This window comes from Astatotilapia calliptera, chromosome 3 (assembly GCF_964374335.1).
Source record: "Astatotilapia calliptera chromosome 3, fAstCal68.1, whole genome shotgun sequence".
Lineage (NCBI taxonomy): Eukaryota > Metazoa > Chordata > Actinopteri > Cichliformes > Cichlidae > Astatotilapia > Astatotilapia calliptera.
In genome coordinates, this window is record NC_137424.1 from 17168824 (window position 1) to 17190146 (window position 21323).

General features: G+C 43.0%; 2 protein-coding genes and 1 long non-coding RNA gene across 3 annotated transcripts in view; all 3 read right to left on the bottom strand.

Annotated features, from left to right (window-relative positions):
• LOC113017568 (protein NLRC3-like) overlaps positions 1-11057 on the bottom strand; it is a 238603-nt gene extending 227546 nt beyond the window's left edge. The window contains exons 1-3 of the mRNA XM_080299694.1: positions 11042-11057; positions 5821-7648; positions 4132-4308 (exon numbers count right to left, since the gene is read on the bottom strand). Coding sequence (XP_080155820.1) covers positions 4132-4308; positions 5821-7648; positions 11042-11057 — 2021 coding nt within the window. The remainder of the gene's footprint in view (positions 1-4131; positions 4309-5820; positions 7649-11041) is intronic.
• LOC145422960 (protein NLRC3-like) overlaps positions 1-21323 on the bottom strand; it is a gene marked incomplete at its 5' end in the record, with an annotated part of 416117 nt that overhangs the window by 349290 nt on the left and 45504 nt on the right. The gene's annotated exons all lie outside the window — the stretch shown is intronic.
• LOC145425276 (uncharacterized) lies at positions 14890-15813 on the bottom strand. The gene is made up of 2 exons (XR_013905934.1): positions 15374-15813; positions 14890-15293 (listed from the first exon to the last, which is right to left on the bottom strand). It is a non-coding gene; the product is annotated as an uncharacterized LOC145425276 (long non-coding RNA).

Consider the following 21323-nt stretch of genomic DNA (forward strand, 5'->3'; position numbering starts at 1 on the left):
AAAACTGAACAGGATGGAGGTGGACCCCTGCCTGGTGGCTTGGATCTCCGACTACCTCACCGACAGACCACAGTACGTCAGGCTGAAGGACATCACGTCTGACACAGTGGTCAGCAGCACAGGAGCACCACAGGGAACTGTGCTGTCCCCTCTTCTCTTCACCCTGTACACCTCTGACTTCTGCTACAACTCTGAATTATGCCACATTCAGAAGTTTGCAGACGACACAGCCATCATGGGGTGTATCTGGGATGATCAGGAAGAGGAGTACAGAAGTCTGGTGAGGAACTTTGTCGCATGGAGTCACACAAACCACCTGCAACTCAACACCTCAAAGACTAAGGAACTGGTTGTGGACTTCGGGAGGTCTAGAGCAGGTCCACTGCCGGTTCAGATAGAGGGGGAGGAGGTGGAGGTGGTCAACAAGTACAAGTACCTCGGGCTGTGGGTGGACAATAAACTGGACTGGTCATGCAACACAGAGCACCTGTATAAAAAAGCCCAAAGCCGACTGTACTTCCTCAGGAGGCTGAGGTCTTTTAACATCTGCAGGAAGCTCCTGAGGATGTTTTACCAGTCGGTGGTTGCTGGAGTACTTTTCTATGCTGTGGTGTGCTGGGGGAGCAGCACAGCAAAGAAGGACTCATCCAGGCTGGAGAAACTGATCAGGAGGGCTAGCTCTGTGGTCGGCATGAAGCTGGACACTCTGGTGACAGTGGCAGAGAAAAGGACATTAAAGAAACTGATGGACATTATGGACAATGCCAGGCATCCTCTGCACACGGCCATTAACAACCAGAAGAGTCTGTTCAGTGACAGGTTGCTTCTCCCAAAGACAAGAACTAACAGACTTAAAAACTCCTTTGTCCCACACGCCATCAAACTGTTTAACTCCTCTCTGGAGGGGAGAGGGAGGGGAAACAGGAGGACAAAGGAGGGGGGAACAACTAAGCTGTAGTGCCTCTTCACCTCACTGTGCAATACCTTTTGTGCAATACTTTTGTAAATAGTCAACGGTGCAATAGACTCAATACTTGAAATGTGCAATTCACTTGTATTTTTTATTTTTATTCCTATTTATTCTATTTATCCCCTTCGTATATTTTATTTATATTGTCTCTGTATTTATATATATGTGTGTGTGTATAACTCTGTAACTTCTGTCGGTGCTGTGCTTTTTTGGAAATCGAATTTCCCAGAGGAACCCACCCGAGGGATTAATAAAGTTCTATCTTATCTTATCTTATCTTATCTTATATATACATACATACATACATAAGTCACTTATAAATAAATAGTTGGAAAAGAAACATGTGTAGTTGTAGCAGCAAACAGTGTGTTAAGTGGATGCGTTGTACAGGGAGATGGCCACAGGCAGGAATGATTTCCTGTGTCGTTCAGTGGTGCTTTTCGGTAATCTCAGTCTCTCACTGAACGAGCTCCTGTGACTGACCAACATGTCATGGAGTGGGTGGGAGGTGTTATCCAACATTGTCTTTATCTTGGACAGCATCCGCCTCTCCGACACCACCTTGAGGGAGTCCAGCTCCATCCCCACAACATTGCTGGCCTTACGGATCAGTTTATTAAGTCTGTTGGCATCTGCGACCCTCAGCCTGCTCCCCCAGCATGCAACAGCATATAGGATCGCACTGGCCACCACAGACTCATAGAAAATCCTCAGCATTTTCTGGCAGATGTTGAAGGACCTCAGTCGCCTCAAAAAATAGAGACGACTCTGGCCCTTCCTGTAAAGTGCTGTGGTGTTTTTAGCCCAGTCCAGTTTATTGTCAATGTGTACTCCAAGGTATTTATAGTCCTCCACAATGTCAACACTGACCCCCTGGATTGAAACAGGGGTCAAGTGTTTCCTGGTCTTCCTGAAGTCCACGATCAGTTCCTTGGTCTTTGCCACGTTGAGCTGCAGATGATTCTGCTCACACCACGTGACAAAGGAGTCGACCACAGCCCGGTACTCTGTCTCATCATCCCTGCTGATGCATCCAACCACCGCAGAGTCATCAGAAAACTTCTGAAGATGGCAGGTCTCTGTGCAGTGGCTGAAGTCTGTGGTGTAGAGGGTGAAGAGGAAGGGGGAGAGGACAGTCCCCTGTGGTGCCCCTGTGTTGCTAATCACCTTGTCAGACACACACTGTGGGAGACGTACATATTGTGGTCTTCCTGTCAGGTAATCAACAATCCAGGACACCAGAGAAGCATCCACCTGCATCGCTGCTAACTTATCACCCAGGAGGGTCGGCCTGATGGTGTTGAAAGCACTGGAAAAGTCAAAAAACATGACCCTCACAGTGCTCGCCGGCTGGTCCAGATGGGTGTAGACACGATTGAGCAGGTAGATGATGGCGTCCTCTGTTCCGAGACGAGGCTGATAAGCGAACTGAAGGGGATCCAGATGTGGTCTTACTATGGGTCGCAGCTGGTCCAGGATGAGCCTTTCCAGGGTCTTCATGATGTGGGAGGTCAGTGCCACGGGCCTGTAATCCTGGGGGCCACTGGGACGAGGCGTCTTTGGTACAGGGACGAGGCATGATGTCTTCCACATCACCGGGACCCTCTGCAGACTCAGACTCAGCATAAACAGTTTATGAAAGACTCCACACAGCTGGGGGGCACAGGCCTTGAGGACAAGGGGACTCACTCCGTCTGGTCCAGCAGACTTGCCTGAGTGAAGTCTCCTCATTTGCATCTCAACCTGGTATTGAGTGAAGGTGATGGGTGGGGGAGGGGTGTCAGGAATCTCACAGGAGGCAACATGTGAAGAGAGAGGCTGGCACAGTGGTGTGGCTCTGGATTCCAGGCTGACTGCAGGTGAGGTTGTGGGGGTGGGAGCAGACACTGTGGTGTCGAATCTATTGAAAAACAGATTCAACTCGTCGGCTCTATTCTCACCTCCCTCAGCTCCCCTGCTGTTGGTTGGCCTGAATCCAGTGATGGTCTTCATGCCCCTCCACACCTCTCTCATGCTGTTCTGCTGGAGTTTCCACTCCAGCTTCCTCCTGTAATTGTCCTTAGCCTCTCTGATCTTGTCCTTCTCTGATATTTGAAGTCCAACACCTTTTTCCAGTCACATTATTAAAGCAGACAAACTACAAGCTCATTTTCATTCCAACAAGTCATCTTCTGACCTGGACTAACAACACTGGTCTCTATGTGCAGCTGGCTGTGAGACCAGTGCTCAGGGAGCGTCTACAAAGTGCAACACTGAAAGAACATCACACACTCATTTGCTTCCATCATCCAACCTGAAGAGGAAACAGAGACGCCTCCCCTTCAAAGTAAAAGCTGCTCCTTTTGGACACAGTATCAAAGAAAGTCTACAGTATAACATAGAAAAGACAGAACAAAGTTTTGGTTGTTTTTAAATTGTGCAGAAATGAAACTACACTAAGCTCAATTATGTGACAGACATTTCATCCCATGTCAGTTTGGCCTCATCCTGGGCCGGATTATCCAGCACACACTCTGACCACAGGTCCATGTTGAGCAGGATGAGCTGCTGGCTAATCTGGAGGCTGTAGCAGCAGCTCACAGTCACAGTGGATTTCCACTCATGAAAAAGCTCTGGCTGCTTCATTTCTCATCTCATATCAGAGACTTTAATGCTTCACTGAAGCTGTACTGTGATGCTTCCATATTCCAGTGAGGCCTCCATAATGATTTCAGCTGTTCTGTACACACACTGTGTGCCCTGTATGGCTCAAAGTCTCTGCAGCCTGTTTTTATCTGCTATCATCAGATCTTCATCATCCTCATTCACATCCCTCACACACTCTACAGCCTCATCAGCACTGACTTCATCTTCACTGACTGATGGAGCACAACATGAACCTGTGGAGGCTGAAACACTGTCCTGTCAAACATCTCCCCGTCACCACTCCACTTCTGTCAGCCTTTAAATGAACCCTGCTCAAGTCTGTCACTTCTGTTTGGAGCCAAAAGGAAAAACTGTTGTTCAGTCGTTTGGAAAGACAACATTTCTGAAAGCACTCAAACTTCTTCACATTTGTCTTCAGACACATCCTGAACATTTAGGAACTAAAGAAAGTTTCAAACATCAATCAAAGACCTGAAATATAGAAAAACAACAACAGCCGCAGTCAGTGAACTCACCTCAGAGTCTCCAGTCGACAGTTTGGACTCTCCAGTCCAGCACACAGAAGCTTCACACCTGAATCCTGGAGGTCATCATTCCAACTCATGTCCAGCTCTGTCAGATGGGAGGGGTTGGACTTCAGAGCTGAGGCCACAACTTCACAGTGAGACTCTGAGAGTCCACACTGAGTCAGTCTGTGATGATAGAAAATATAAAATGTGTTATTATAAAAGCAGAAAATCTGCATTATAAACACAGACTGAATGTATATGAAGACAAAACAGAGGGAGGTCATAATCTGATGAATCTGCTCTTCACATCTGTGCTTCAGCTCCTCTTACTGTGTTTGACATGACACAACGATTGAGTCTCTCTCAGACCTGCAGACTTTTAATGAGAATCTTTGTTTGGCTTTAATCTGCAGATGAAGGAGGAAGATGGTGTCACATTTAGGCTTCCATAATGTCCACAGTCTGTCACTGAGATCTGATCCAGAGTCAGAGTGAAGACACACATTTGGACTGTTTCCTGTTTTGACTCCAGAACATTTTGAATGAGTTCAGCTCAGTGAAGAGTTCCAGCTGGAAAGATGATCTCTGTTTGCTACCTGCTGTCAGGTACGACTGTTCACGTCCACACGCAGGAAAAACCTGCTGACTGTTACCAAACGGAGCAGAAATCTCATCACTGGACAATAATGATGAATGAACTCAGAGCTGCTGATATCAGATCTGATTTCAGGGGAACTAAACACAGAAATGATTGGCTCATTTGAGCTTTCTGAGCCATTATCTGCTGGTGTGTCGCTAGTTGGCAGAAAATGATTTGTATTCCTGTTCAGGGCTTCAGTGTTTATGAGTCCAGATCCAGGTGACAGCAAGTCAAAATGATGTTACCTGTCTGTGTCCAGCAGCAGCCTGTATTCACTTTGAATATTGTTATAACCTGACACGGATCAGTTTGTCTTTGATTGGTTTGTAAATGTCACTGTTTCCATTGGACCTGAGTGACGTACAAAGACAGAGAGGGAGAGAAAGGAGAGAGAGGATGGAGACAGCAAAGAGAGAGCAAACACAAACAGGTGAGAGTGGACAGGTGACCAAGGTCAGCAACCAATCAGAGAGCTTCTGTTTGACCCACAGTCACTGATGATGACTGCACATAACCAAGCAGTGTGTTACTCTGATATCAAATATGGATCCTGCTCTTATAATAATGATCATCAGATGATATTATTGTGTTATTTTGTAGCTGAATACGATGTTTGTGTGATTATCAGTGAAAGAAGCAGTGAGGAGGATGGAGAGAGAGAGAGAGGACAGAGGGTGAAGTTAGAAACACTAAAAGGATTTTTCGTGGATTTCATGGATGATTTGAGTGATTTCCAGCAGGACACTTAAACATGTCAGTGGACGTCCTAAAGAACATATTCACTGATATGAAACGTGTCATTGAACAGGATTAATATCAGTGGAAACATGGTGGAAACAGCTGTGACTGCATGGATGTGACACACTTCAAATCTGTTCTCCACTCTTGGATTTGGGATCCATGGAGCTGCTGCTGAGTCTGTACAATAAAGGAATGGTGTGGAAGGTTGCAGCGTACGGACACAAACACTTTGTGGTTACAATCTGATTTTATTTTCAACATTAAACTACTAACCTACACTGATCAATGATGTTAATGATCACATCTGGACTCACCCAGCCTTTCTGCAGTTCCTCACAGCTGGAATCAGTCTCTGTCGTCCCTGCTCTGATGTGTTGTACTTCTGCAGGTCCAACTCATCCAGAACCTCCTCTGACATCTGCAGCATGAAGGCCAGAGCTGAGCACTGGATCTCAGAGAGTTTCTTCTCTGATCTGTTCTCTGACTTCAGGAACTCTTGGATCTCCTGATGTACTGAGAGGTCGTTCATCTCCATCAGACAGTGGAAGATGTTGATGCTTCTGTCAGGAGAGATTTCATCACTGTTCATCTTCTTCAGGTTGTTGATGACTCTCTGGATGGTTCCTGGACTGATCTCTGTCTGACCCAGCAGACCTACTAAGAGTCTCTGGTTGGACTCCAGACAGAGGCCATGAAGGAAGCGAACAAACAGGTCCAGGTGGCCATTTTTACTCTGGAGGGATTTCTCCATGACTCTCCTCAGAAATACATCAAGTGATTGGAGATCTTTCTTATCAAAAAGACTGAAAATCATCTTGGTGAAAGATTCTGATTTTAGAAACATCTTCAGCACCTTTGTCTTCCTGTTGGTGTGACAGTGGAACATGTAGACAGCAGCCAGAAACTCCTGAATGCTCAGATGAACAAAGCAGTAGACTGGTTTCTGGAAGATCACACACTCTCTTTTGAAGATCTCTGTACAAACTCCTGAGTACACCGAGGCCTCTGTCACATCCAGACCACACTGCTCCAGGTCTTCTTGGTAGAACATGATGTTTCCTTTCTCCAGATGTTCAAACGCCAGCCTCCCCAGCTTCAGAAGAACTTCCCTGTCAGCCTCCGTCAGCTCCTGTGGACTCGTCTCACGTCCCTCATGGTACTTGTTCTTCTTCCTCTTTGTCTGAACCAGCAGGAAGTGTGAGTACATGTCAGTCAGGGTCTTGGGCAGCTCTCCTCTCTGCTCTGTAGTCAACATGTGCTCCAGAACTGTAGCAGTGATCCAGCAGAAGACTGGGATACTACACATGATGTGGAGGCTCCTGGATGTCTTCATGTGGGAGATGATTCTGCTGGACAGCTCTTCATCACTGAATCTCCTCCTGAAGTACTCCTCCTTCTGGGCGTCAGTGAAGCCTCGTACTTCTGTTAGCCTGTCAACACATGTAGGAGGGATCTGATTGGCTGCTGCAGGTCGGGAAGTTATCCAGACGAGAGCCGAGGGAAGCAGATTCCCCTGGATGAGGTTTGTCAGCAGCTGGCTGACTGATGACTTCTGTGTGACATCAGACAGCAGCTTCCTGTTGGTGAAATCCAATGAAAGTCTGCTTTCATCCAGGCCGTCAAAGATGAACAAAAGCTGAGAGACAGCCAGCTTCTCTGCTGTGACCTTCTGTAATGTTGGATGGAAAACATGGAGCAGCTCCAGAAGACTGTACTGCTCATCTCTGATCAGGTTCAGCTCCCTGAATGAAAGCAGAACCACCACACTGACATGTTGGTTCTCCAAGCCCTCTGCCCAGTCCAGAGTGAACTTCTGCACTGAGAAGGTTTTTCCAACACCAGCCACGCCGTTGGTCAGAACCACTCTGATGGGTCTCTGTTGGTCAGGTAAGGCTTTAAAGATGTCCTGGCACCTGATTGGAGCGTCATGGAGGGCGTCCATCTTGGAAGCTGTCTCCAGCTGCCTCACCTCATGTTGGGTATGAACCTCTTCACTCTTTCCCTCTGTGATGTAGAGCTCAGTGTAGATGGTGTTGAGGAGGGTTCTACTTCCTGTTTCATCACTTCCTTCAGTCACACGTTCACATCTCCTCCTCAGACTGATCTTATGTTCATCTAAAACCTCCTGCAGACCAACATCTGCTGAAAGAAAGAAAAACAATGAGACTAAAGAGAAAGAAAACTCTTCAATGTCTGAACAACACAAGAAGTCCAGTTTTCAGAAATGAGTCCATCAGCAGACAGATGTTCAGTCTTACTTTGTACACAGCTGCTCTGACTGGCTGTCTGCAGTCCAGCTCTGCTTCTGGATCTTTCTCCACACTGTGCAGAAGCTCTGATGGTGACACAGAAAAGTCACAGTGGAGATACTTCTGTCCACCTTTGATTAGACTCATTATAAAAAGGAAACAAAGTTTGAACACAGTCATGTTTCCAGTTCACTGACTTACATTTATTCCATGGACACTCACTCTAACCTGAAGCACAGCTACAACCCAACATTGTTGAGGCCTCATCTCCTCCTTTCCTGACTGTAGAGGTTAAATATGCAACAACCAACAAATAAAAGAATTTGGTTCATTTCAAAGAAATTCACACGGTGACCAAGTAAAGTAACCGTAGTAAAGGAGACAACATCCCGTTGATGGTGGGATTATTTGAAAGATTTGCTTTAGTCACGTCACCAAATGCAGTTGAACCACCCGTGGATCCATGTTTGACCATTCTACCACTCTGAGCTCTGCTTTTGAATCATTTTATTATTATCATCATTCATTTATTCATTCTTTGGAGGGGGGCTATTTCCTAATGCCGCCCTAATAAGCTGATGTTCAAGGGGAAATATAACAGAAACTCTTTCAGTGTTATTCATTAATAAATTAACAGATAAACTGTGAAGAAGAAAAAACTGAGATTTAAAGGAGAGAGTGAGAAACTTGATCATCATCCTCATAATACATGTTTATCAGTATCTGCTGTGACCATACTGCAGTAATAACTACAAGTCTACATTTCTGTGACTGTTGATCAATCACAGCAGGAATCTGAGCTCATCTCTGCACACAGAGCAGCTTCAGCTCTGGGATAAACTGCTCGCTTCACGTCCTTCTCAGCTCACAGACACTCATCCTGATATTTTCCTTTAACATTTGATGGTATAATTCATCTGAGTTTACACTTTATCTGCATAAATACAGAAAAACAGACCCAAACACCAGAAACCATCAGTTTCACCATGTAGAATATATTGTTGTTTCCTTTTAATTCAGAGAAAAACTCTGATTTGGATTTTCTCTGTTCTCTTTGCCACAGCCCATCCCAGCAGCAGCTGAAGCAGCTGACTGTCACAACACTGAATAACACTTTAGGAGGAATTTCAGAGGTCAGTAAAGCTCCAGTTTCAACATCAGTTAATTAATCATAGTTCATCATAAATGTTAACCTGGCTGGCACACATGTTAATGTTAGCCATTTAAATATTAGCAGTTAGCTGAGGCCACAAGAAGAAGAGGCCCTAGAAGAACAATGGATGATAAGATTAGATTTTCAAGACTAGGCAGAGACGTGTTTTCCTTACCTAACCTAACCTACAGTTATGTTTCCTTATTTCTGCTGTTTGCATGTTCACAGCTGAAATAAAGCTGCCTCTTTGACTTCATCCTGTTGTGTTTGGGTCCAATCCTGCCTGCCACACAGCGCTACAGGACAAAGTCTAAGATTTTTATCTTTTTAATGAATCTTTGGTCATATTTATCCAGGAAAACACAAACATGTAAAGGAGTCATCACAGGTCTCTGACCTCATTGGTCCAGGTTCAGCACTGAAGTCTGGAGGGTAACCTTTGGACTTATCACTCCTCACAGACGGACAGCTGGATCCTGCAGACTGTGACCTCTGACCTCTGCAGACACAAACATGTTTTATTCAATGATCAATTCTCTGATGAAGTGATTGATGCAGCTGTGGTCACACAGACTGCAGATAATGCAGCTGTTTCCTGTCAATAACAGTCCTCTTAGATTAGAGTTCAGCTTTTTACAGGAAAACAAATGTCCCTGAATGCAACAGTGAGACACAGTCTGCCTGTGTGGCTGTGATAGCTGCCGTTAGGAGCGCTCATGTGTTTGCAGTTAGACGAGGAGATGTTACCATCATGGACACGTTAACAAATCCTGCAGCATCACGTGGCACAAACACTTTGTGTTCCTGTCATCTGCAAGCAACAGGAAGTTCATTAATAAAGGCGGGATGGAGACGTGACTGTGATGGTTCTCCTTCATCCAGCTGTTACACACATCTGGGCTCACACGACGAGCCTTTGTCTAATACAGCAGCTGCTCTCTGAACACTTTTCTGAAGAGGAGCTGCACAAACCTTTGTTTGCTTTCTAGAGCAGCGTATCAAAGTCAAACTACCCACTGCTAGCAGCTGTTTCTATCATAGTTTAGGATCCAGATGTGTGAGGTCTAGATTTACACCTCTGATTAAAATACATAGTTAAAAACAGCCAATTGTGTCCAAATGTGTCTTAAACCAGATAAACTGACAGTTACAGCTGAGCCTGTGTGTCCTTGGAGACACTGCTCTGCTACAGAGATGCATTTTAGAAACCAGGAAACATCAAAATCATTTAAATCAGAGAGTTCTTGTTCCTAACAGCTCACCTCTCTGCAGCGGACACAGGCTGGACTTTAAAATTAACGATGTGACCATTAGACGCGTCACTCTTACAGGACACAGAGCTGGGTGGAGGTCCAGGCTGGTTCCTGTGAATAATGATGGAGCAGTGATGTGAGTGCTGAGCTGTGACATGGAGAAGAGTCATGGACAGTTAGAGATGGTCATCTCACCTCTGAGCTTTGGTCTGGCTCTCATGTTCCCCACACAGAGTGCTTTTAGAGGGAGGGACTCCCTCCTCTCTGTCCTCACACTGATCCATGCTGCTCAATTCACATCAGCTCACACACACTTTCTACCTTCACCTGCAGAGGAAACACAAATCAGCCCAGCGACACACTGACTGACCCACTCAGCACCCACTGATTGATTCAGACACGTTTTAATCCCCAAAAGTTGATTCTGTTCATCTGGATGTTTTCAGTGGGAGAAACGTTTCATGACTCATCCAGGTGACTCCTTCAGTCTCAGCTGACTGCAGGTTTCCAACCTTATAAACAGGACATTTGCACAATGGCTGGGAGGTCATGACCATTGATCAACAACCACTGATCAATGGCCATGAGTCCCATTCACAGAGAGTTGGGGAATGTCTGCAATCACAGCATTACTAACCTAACCCTTACCTGGATGATTGAGCATCCAGACACTTTTTAATATTTTACTAATTTCTGAAGCTTTTTACCAACTTTGTTCAAATTGGTCTGCTGTCATTTTATTGTTGACAAAAAGAGATTTTGAGTTTGAGTGTTGACGTTTCCATGTGGGACTGTTGCTGCAACACCAGGATGTTACTACAGAATACACTTTATATTGTGAGCACTTGGATGTTAGTCCAGTTGTCCTAAACTGACACACCTGCACCTGGATTCATTCTGACCAGATTTTAGCCCAACAGTGTTTCATACTTAATACATCAGACACAAACTCTGCAGCTGTCATTGTGTGCAGTGTGTGTGCAGTGTGTGTGCAGTGTGTGTGCAGCGGGTCACTGTGTCCTATGAGTGTTATACTACAATAAACAGAGCCTGACCGTGGGCATAAAGAGGGCAAAAACCCACTTATGCTCTAAAGATGAAGTTCTGTTTCTCTTCAAATGAGCCTCAGAGCATGTGGAGGGTCATTGAACGCATCACAGATTACCTCAAGAACAACAGGCTGAAGAACATAAAAACAAACGCAGAGTTTCTGTCTGACGGTTTGAACATGAAACAGGAATTATTGAGCAAAAACGGCCAGTTTACTCATTTATGATCAATCATCAACGCATTCACCTACAATACACGAATGAACATCACCAGTTAAACTGAAAATAACCTGCATACAAATACGACAGCAGACTATAGCGACCGAGCAGAGAAATGCATTTTATAGATGAAGTGTTGGCAGCGACTCTTAGGACAGCCCTGTCTCACTGTCAGCAGTTAAACAACATCCACACACTGGAAGCCCGTTTGCGTCACTAAAAAGAAGAAGGATCCAGAACTCGAAATTTCGACTTATTTTATCGTAATTTCGACTTATTAACTTGGAATTTTGAAAAAACTAACTCAAAATTAAGAGTTAGTGCTGTCAATCAGTAATTTACGTGAATGACGTAATTTCCTTGTTACCCGGAAGCTGAAGCCCTCAGCTACAAATGCTACAGCTAAGACACCAGAATTACAGCCAGTCATAAATGCACAAGTCGCTGATTATTGTCTGTGTGGCTTCACAAATGATGAAATCCTTCTGTTATTAGCTGAATCACATGGCGTTAATATCAGCTAACGTACTCTCGAAAGCGCCGATTTGTTGCGATGCGGGTTTGAGTGCGCATTGTAGCTAGATTACTGATTGGCAGAACTAACTCGACATTTCGAGCTACTTTCCTCAACATTTTCGAGTTATAAGTCGAAATTTCGAGAATGGATCCTTTTTTGTGGCGGAAACGGGCTTCCATAACAGACTGATGGAGGCAGGAGAAGCTGCCTACAGACATCAGTCAGTGGATCCACAGTAACATCGAGTTCAGCTGCTGATCATCAACTGTTTCTGTCTCGTTCCTAGACTCTGATCTCACATAAAACGAAGCAGATTTATGCTGAAACTAAGCTGCACACAGCTGATGTCAGCCAGGAAAACAGTACAGACTGCTAACGTTACCTTAACTTCGAGACGATCAACTGCACCACAACATTCACGAAAGCGAAAGTAAAAGCGACGGAAGGAAACGCCCAGAGAGGCGTTTGAGGGACGGTCAGAGTCAGGAACCTCAGAACGCATCAGGCTGGAGTTTAATTCTGTTTTCATCTTTAGAAACATCTGGAAATAGTTATAAAAACGCTGCGTAATAAAGAAAAATAGTGTAGATTAGTTTGAGTTGTGTTTAGCTGAGCTGTGTCTTTAATCTGAAGTTCATTTTGTGGAGGAGCAGCAAGACTTTCAGTGTTACTCTCAGAGAAAGCCTCCCAAATGTCTGTTGTCTTAATAGTGGAATTATCTGGAAAATGAACCAGTTCTTATGAGCTGCTTTTCTGTATGAGCAGTCAAAGCATTTTATACAGCGTGCTTCATTCACACAAGCACTTCTTTTTCTAACAATGACACTATGATGGATGCATCGGAGAGCAAGTCGGGGTTCCACATCTTGCCCAAGGATACCGTGGCGTGCAGACTGGAGCAGCCAGGGATCAAACCTCCAACCTTCCAGTTAGTAATTCTACCTGCTGAGCTACAGTCTGTACTTCCTGAACAACACACCCTCCTTTTGTTTCTTTATTTCCAGTAGCAACCAGGACCATAATGAACCCTGACTCCCACAGACACTCAGGAGCCACCTGCCCAGTAAGTCACCCGCTAACTGCAACTATCAGAGCCCTGACCTTCTGCAGAGACGAGTCACACTGAACACAGCAAGTGTCCCTGCTCTCAGATACAAAACCTGCCTTTAAAAGTTCAGAGTAATGAAATCAGCAGTTCTGGTTCTAGAATCTGTAGTCTCACACACATGTGCAGAGCACTTTTGTTGTTTTGATTCACATCGGTTGATATTCTGCTGCAAACAACTAATGAGGACATTTTCTAAAAGCTTTGAGTGTCCATCAGGATCCTGTAGAAACAGCTTCTGGCTGCAGCCACTGTGGAGCTCCACAGTAACCGGAAACACGTAACTTCAGTTAAATCGACTTTGACAGCGAAACTAAATTGCGTTTTTGTTACTATTGATGCTGCTGAGAAATAAAAATGGTTTTAAGTTTTTTTAACACTCTGGGTTTGTTCAAAAAAATCCCCTAAATTGTTCGTGGCCAAAAGTGACACTTGCTGTTTCGCTGATTCATTTATTTTTTTTACAGTACATCGTGTTGTGCGTTCTGATTGCTGTAGACCATTGTCAATCAATCTAGTCCAGTGTCTCCTGTACAGGAGCGGTCCCTAATAGGCCCACGGACCGGTCCGTGAGTCTTTTGGTACCGTTCCGCGAGAGTTGATCCTCCGGTGTGAAATGTATGGTTGTAGTTGTGTGTCTTATTTTGAAAGAACTATTTACGCGTTACCATAGCGACCAGAGAGCATTAAAAAGCAGAGAGGAGGATGTCACTGTCATTGTTGTTGGCGCACAGCTCAAGTCACATTTATTATTATATTTACAAAATACCACAGTTTCTTTTTTTTATTCTTTTGTTGTATTTATCCGCGACACCTTAAAGGTCGTTCCCTGAAAATATTGTCTGACATTAAAGTGGTCTGTGGTGCAAAAAGGTTGGGGACTCCTGCTGTACAGTACAGAATGCGTTTAGCTTGTCGAATTTACATAAATCTTCGATCGCTAGCAGTGTAACTCTGAAGTGCTGCACTGTATGTTTGTAAGTTTTCTCCCAAACAAACACAACAATGCCGACGAAACGTTTTGCACCCTCAAATGCACCTTTAGGTTTCATTCCATGATACTGGACTTATGTTTCTACGAAGGTTTGAACTCTAAGAGTGTTTAACATGATAGTGATTTATTGATTCTAACCCTAAATCTATCCAGTAATGTCTGCACATATTTTCAGTACTGATTTTAAAGTGTTTTAATCCTTCTGTCACTCAGGGAACCCAATAAGGATTCAAATACTTCAAAAGTCAACCAATGACATTGATGTGTAAGACTATTTAATAATTATTTATTTTTTATATTTCATTTATTCATTCATTCTTTGCACTGTGATTTAACCCATCTTTGTGTAAAGCAGGGGTGTCAAACTCCAGGCCTTGAGAGCCAGTGTCCTGAAGCTTATAAATGTATCTCTGCTGCAACACACCTGAATAAAATTATTAGGTCATTAGCATGACTCTACCCTACTCAAGTAAATTTAAATAAATGTAAGTACATACCACCAGGTAGCTCCACTCGTACCCAGTGTAACGGGAAGTGAGAGGGTTAGGTTTTGGCGCTTTGAATGTTCAGTTGTGTGATGCAGCGATTAACGTTTGAGTAAAATATCGGGCTCCCTCGTGTCTTCCCTACATTCCTCCACAATGTCCATTTTTGCAAAAATGTACTTCTAGAAGTACTTTTATTGCACGATGTTCATTCACTCATGAGCTGCTGCAACATGAATCAAATGGCTGAACTGCCACCTTGGCGTGCAGTCAAGTTCTACAGTCTGCTAATGATCTAATAATAAGTATTAATATTCCTCACTCACCTTACTAAATGTTTGTGAACACAGCCAGAAACATTTGCATCACAAACACAGACTAGTGTTTATTAGCAGAAGCTTTTGGGTGGTTGCTCTCAAACCTGTGTACAAGTTGAAGCATTAATGGTCCCTTCACTGATTTCCAGGTATCCAATGTCAGGGCTAACAGATGGATTCAGACGCAGGCAGCGTTCTGGCAAGCAAAGGGTTGACAATTTATTAACACAGAAGGGAAACCACAGTGATGTGTATATACAGTGAATGGGGCAGGGCTTCAGGGCTCCAGGGGAAGGAATCCACACTCGCTCTCCACTCGGCCCAAACTCCGCCACTCCTCTTCTTACGCACACTCGCTTCTCCACAGCCACTCTCGCTCCAATTTCCACTTATGTTGACACACACAGGGATCACAGGTCAGGGTCCGCCACCAGTTCCGGGGAGATCTAAACACAAAGAGTCCAATTAGATCAATACGCCACACAACACTGAGAGAGTTTGTCTTAGGAGAGCTGAGAGCACGAACATGGGAGGTTCAACGTTCCAGTGCCGAATACTCCGTGCCGCAGCGTTAAATAGGCAAGGGGGACGCCGCCTGATCAGCAACAGGTGTAGAAATCACCGCAGATACGTGGGCCAAGGGTGAGAGCCCACAATGAGCTCCACCCAGGGAAGCAGGAGAGAAAACAAAACAAACCTGTGGCCAACATGAGCGAGCCGGAGAGGCACAGGGACCATGACAGCCAATACCAAGTGCACAAGTTCACCCCAGATGGTTCCTCTTCTCTGTAACTTGGAGGATGTGGAGTAGGCTGTATTTTAATCAAAGACATATCAATCAATCAATCAATCAATCAATCAATCAATCAATAACCATGTCTAAAAACAACACAGGTTGACCAAAGTGCTGTACACAGTAAAAGAAAAAGTAAAAAGTAGAAACAAATACACACAATGAACAAAACAAAAAATAATCCCAATTTTCGTTTTTTTTCCTGAAGGGGTCAAACACTTTTATGCAAGAATGAGAGCGAGGTGAAAAACCTTCACCCGCAAGAAAACTCGAGCTGTGACTCATAGTACGAACACACACCTCACAGTAACACACTTTGTTTAATGTGAACTTTTTGCCAAGCTAGCTAATCCTGACCAACACACCAGACACAGAAGATAAAGGAACGATGTTTTACTGTTAGAGACAGAAAGGTTAAAACATTTTGGCAGAGGGCTAAAAGGGGCTAAAATTACCCAAAAACAAATTCCATTTGACCAAAAACACTTAATTTTTAAAAAATTAAGTATATAGTTATGAATAATGAACAAATAATTAACAAACTGGGGTTCATAAATCGTGTAACACATCCTTATGGTAAGAAATTTTACCTTAATGCGTTACATGTGTTAGAAGTCAATGTATCTTTAACAATATACTCCTTATTTTATATCTCCTGATCCTTCACAGAGCTGCATGAACCTGTTGTTGATGTCAGAGAGTCAAACTCTGCTGAAGAGTGGGTTGTTTCCTGTTCAGCCACTGGTCGACCTGCTCCCACTGTAACACTCTCACAACAAGACCTCAGCTTCTCACAGTACAACACTGTCAGTGTGTCCAACACCAACGCTACATTCACTGTCACCACTACAGCTGTGCTCTCAGGTTCACGTAAACACAGCACACAGGTGGGATGTGCAGCACGAGTGCTCTCTGCTCCTCACAGAGAGGTGATGGAGACGATTCCTGAGGTCCAGCAGACGTCAGATTATCAGTGATGGTGAGAAACTGAGATGCAATAACAATGCATTGTGGTAGTATGCATTTTCTCTTTGATCAATAATTGATGTATTCATTTTGATCAGTGTCACATTTTTCCTGCTTTTTCAAGTTTCCTCCTGGATCATTGTATTAGCTGCAGTATTGGTGATGATGGTGTTTGTCAGTGTTGCTGCTCTGCAGTAGGCTACTCTTTAAAGAAAAAGACCAGATAACTTTCATTTTTCATTTCTTGTCATTTTTTTCTACACCAAAATCTATCCAATAATATCTGCATAACATTTTCTACTTGTGATTTAGTTACTAATTCTTTGCTTCATGATTCAATCGGTCTTTGTCTAGTATTAAATTTTATGTCTCCCATTTAATCCCACTGGCTTTAAAGTGTTTCACCAGATTTTTACGAAGTATTTCCAGTCTTTTGTTGTCTCTGTCCCAAATGTTCTGAAATGTGTTGCATGTATTAAAAGAAGTTGGACCAAAAAATGTACTATGTACTTACAAACTTACATTTATGAAAGCTGAACAAACATTGATGTACTTGACTTTTGTAACAGTGAAAAGGCGATCTGTTTTTATTGATAAATATATATGTTTGCATTACTGTTATTTAGATTGCCATGTTAGAACGTAGCAAACAACATTGTTTGTTCCTCTATGGTTTCTTTATTTTTACAAATCTAAATGTTTTTGGTCAAAAGATTAATAATTTCATATTGAGGTCAGATGGTCAGCAGTTTTGATGTTTTTGCAGAGATTTTATTTTTTTGCAAAATAGCACAAGTAAACATTAAAAGTAGTTCCTAAATCAAGGCATTTATTATTAAGGCGGCCATTATTATGGCCCTGTGTGGAAAAAGTGATTGCCCCCTAAACCTAATAACTGGTTGGGCCACCCTGAGTAGAAACATCTGCAATAAAGCGTTTGGGATAACTGGCAATGAGTCCTTTACGAGGTGTTGGAAGAATTTCTGCCCACTCATCTTTGCAAAATTGTTGTAATTCAGCCACACTGGAGGGGTTTTGAGTATGAACCACCTTTCCAAGGTCACAGCACCTCAATCAGATTCACGTATGAACTTTGGCTAAGCCATTCCAAAGTCTTTATTTTGTTTTACTTAAGCTGCTTAGAGGTGGACTTGTTGGTGTGCTTTGGATCAAGTGCACTTCAGCTTGTGGTCGTGAACAGATGGCCAGACATTCTCCTTCAGGATCCCAGAAACTGGATTCTGTTCATCTTGACGTTGCATCTCCAGACTGAGAGATCTCAATTACTTTGTTTCTTATTTGCTTCTGAATTTCCTTGGATTGCGCCATGATGTGTAGTTTTTGAGGAGCTTTTGGTCTACTCTACTTTGTCAGACAGGTCCTGTTTAAGTGATTGATTCAGCACAGGTTTGGCAGTAATCGGGCCTGGCTATGACTATGGAAAAATTGTATATTTTCTATTGAGAAATGCAAATATTTTATGTCTGTTATGTGCATTGCCGTGTGGAGAATATAAGGAAAACAATTGTGTGGTTTACATTGTTTCTTCCTCTTAGATTTCTTGATTTTTTTTAAAAATTGCAATAACTTTATGTTAATTTCAGTGCACTTTCACATTTCTTTAAATTCAAACTACAGTCCTGTGAATAACTAGAAACACTTCTAGCAGCACAAATGTGAGGTAATTGTTTTCTGCTTGACTTTATCAGTCTCTCATATTGTTGTGGAGGAATGTTGGCCCACTCTTCATTACAACGTTGCTTCAGTTCTTTGAGCTTTGTGGGCATTTATTTAAGCACAGCTCTCTGAATGTCCCAGGTTGAGGTCTGGACTTTGCTTTTCAGCTATTCTGCTGTAGATTTGCTGCTGTGTTTGGGATCATTGTTCGACTGCAAGACCTAAACTTTACCTATTAAACAGTTAACTCTGTATTTTACACTTTATGTGAATATTGTTGCAGATTTCAATTATTAATGTTTTTATAACTTTGTTCTTTCTTATATTTAATATTATACAATATTTATACTTCATGTCTCTGTCTTCTTTTGAACACTCCAGCACAGCATCACTATAACTTTGTCCTCACTGACAATAAAGCTGTTTTATATATTTCATTGCAAATGTTTCAAGCAATTTGTAGCTGTATCTTAAGATATTTTGTTAATAATATAGTATTTTATATTGTTTTTTTCCCCATATTTGAGAAATATTTAACATGTAAAAGTCTGTTTATGTACAATTTGGTGATATTAGCCCTGATTATTGGAGGAACTTGTACATGAAGCAGATTTCTGAGACTTCAGATTTGAAGGTTGTTGTCATATAATCTAAATGATGGCAGATTAACGTTCCCTACCTCTGTCCTACAACCACAGGACTCCTTTGCATTCGACTGATAGAAATTTCAAGCTCAGTGTTAATGAAGATTTCAAAGGCCTTAGTGCAGGGGTAGGGAACGTCTAAAACCTGCAGGGACACCGGCCCTCGAGGCCTGGAGTTCCCTACCGCTGCCTTAGTGTGAAAGGAATGAAGCTGTAGCGCCTCCCAGTGGTTGAAAAGAGGTACACAAGAGGTTTTTGCAACCTGCTGTTTAATGAAGGTAATCAGCTGGGACAAAGGTACATTATGAGAATAATATCTCTGACAAACCTCTACCTCAATTAAAAGATGCATTTTGATTTACATGAATGCATTTCATCTTCTCTGCAAAGGCTACACAACCTTCTTTGCCATTTGAGTGTGTCCAGTCCAGCTGAAACCAGCTCATTACTGATGGCATGAAAACGATCTGTGAGGTAACATTTTTACTGTCATTCATTCCTGTTGAAAACTTGTCACGTGTTTGCTTAGGTTCTTCTCAGTAATCCTCCCGTATCCTGTGTAAAAACTACCCGAGCTTAAAGTATACAGACTGCCGGGAGGGGCGAGACGGGAATTTTCATTGCATATATACATATATATATAAATATATATATTAAAATACAGATAGCAGCAGCCACGAAAACATAGGCAAGAGAGAGCATAGCAGTGTCGTAGATGTAGCCAAATAAGACAGATAAATTAAGATGGAAAATCCCCAAAACAAAACCCAATCTTTAGTGTGGGAGCATTTCCATGTCATTCCCAAAGGTGTAATTATTTTCAGCGACTGCAAACTGAACACAAACTTTTCATAACTGAGTTTGTTTCTTCAGTTGTATTTTGGTAATGCTGTTGTACAGCAGGGAAGCAAACACAAGTGCTAACGCTAACAACATCCAATCAGGATTTATTGGTTCGATCAAAGCTAACATCTGCATTACATGTGAGCACTACACATGTTATTTAACATATATAACGTATAAGATTTTTACATCTTTCTCTTTCCCTCGAGAAGAACTGCTAAAACTGTAGAAATAACATTACAGAAAAGCAGGACATGCTCAAGCAAAACATTATAGAAAGTCTGTCACGGTTCTGGGTCAGTTTGACCCAGTATTTTGAGTTGTCATGTTTTTGCAGGTTTAGTTTAGTTCCATGTGTCATTTTCTGTCTCTCTCTCTATGTCGAGTCTGCGTCTTAGTGTGATGGTTTCTTGTTCCTGTTTTATTGTGAAGGTCTGCGTCTCATGTGAGTGTGTTCAGTTTGACCTCTGTCTCGTCTTGGTGATTATTCCCAGCTGTGTCCACCACCTGTGTGTAATTCCCCTGTGTTTCTCTGTGTATTTAAGTCGTGTCCTCTGTCATTGTAGTTGCTGGTCCGTCTGTGTATCCACCATGTCTCACCCGTGTGTTTGTGCTCTGTAGTTTTAGTTGTTTCCAGTCTAGTTTAGTTCGTGCTCCATTTGCTGTTTGTCCATATTTATTTTTGTGTTCAATAAACCACCTTCACTTCTCCACTACTGCCTGCGATTGGATCCTCATTTATTATTTTCACACGGCTCTCCTCACCCGCCGTGACAGTACGGACCAGCCAGATATGGATCCAGCGGCAGTCACCCCACCTAGGGAGCTTCAGGAGGCCGTTATCGACTCTGCTTCTAAATTGATTTACCAGCTCTTAGAGCATGAGGGAGAAGTGTCTCTTTACACTGTGGAAGCCAGCCTACAACACCTTATTTCCAGTTACCCCTGGTTATTGGACTCACTGCGTCCGCTCGTACAGAATTTTGTTCTTCACGAGCTTCACCTACACCCCCCCGCCGCTACCGCTCGCCTGCTCATGCAGTGATATCATCAGTGACAAGTCAGGTGATAGAGGCTAATGCAAAATGGTGTTTCAGTGAGGCACAATTTATTATGACAATACTTTTTTTTTTAAAAAATACTCAGTATGAATTAAACAGGTTAAAGGTCAATGCTCTGTTGTAATATAAAGACAAAATGATTGACAGCAGCCCAGCAATATCAGTAAAACGCAAATTAGCCACATGGTGCAATGTAAGGAGCTCTGTGATTGGTTAGGAAAGGACAGACTGGCCACCTCGATTTTTCTTCACTGCACATTGATCCATAGCTTTGCTCTGTAAAGGCTAACAAAGTGCTTTTGCTTTACAAAGACATTCAGCGTCGGTATTCACTCTTTTAAAATGCCACTGAACACTGGAGTGAAATGGAGCCCTGATCCTCAGAGTTTTATTGTTGCTAACATTTCTTATAGATAGCACAGATAGTGTCCCACTGCAGTAATCACTCATGTCTAGATATTCCTGTTAAAAAGGAGTTTTTCCTCCCCACTG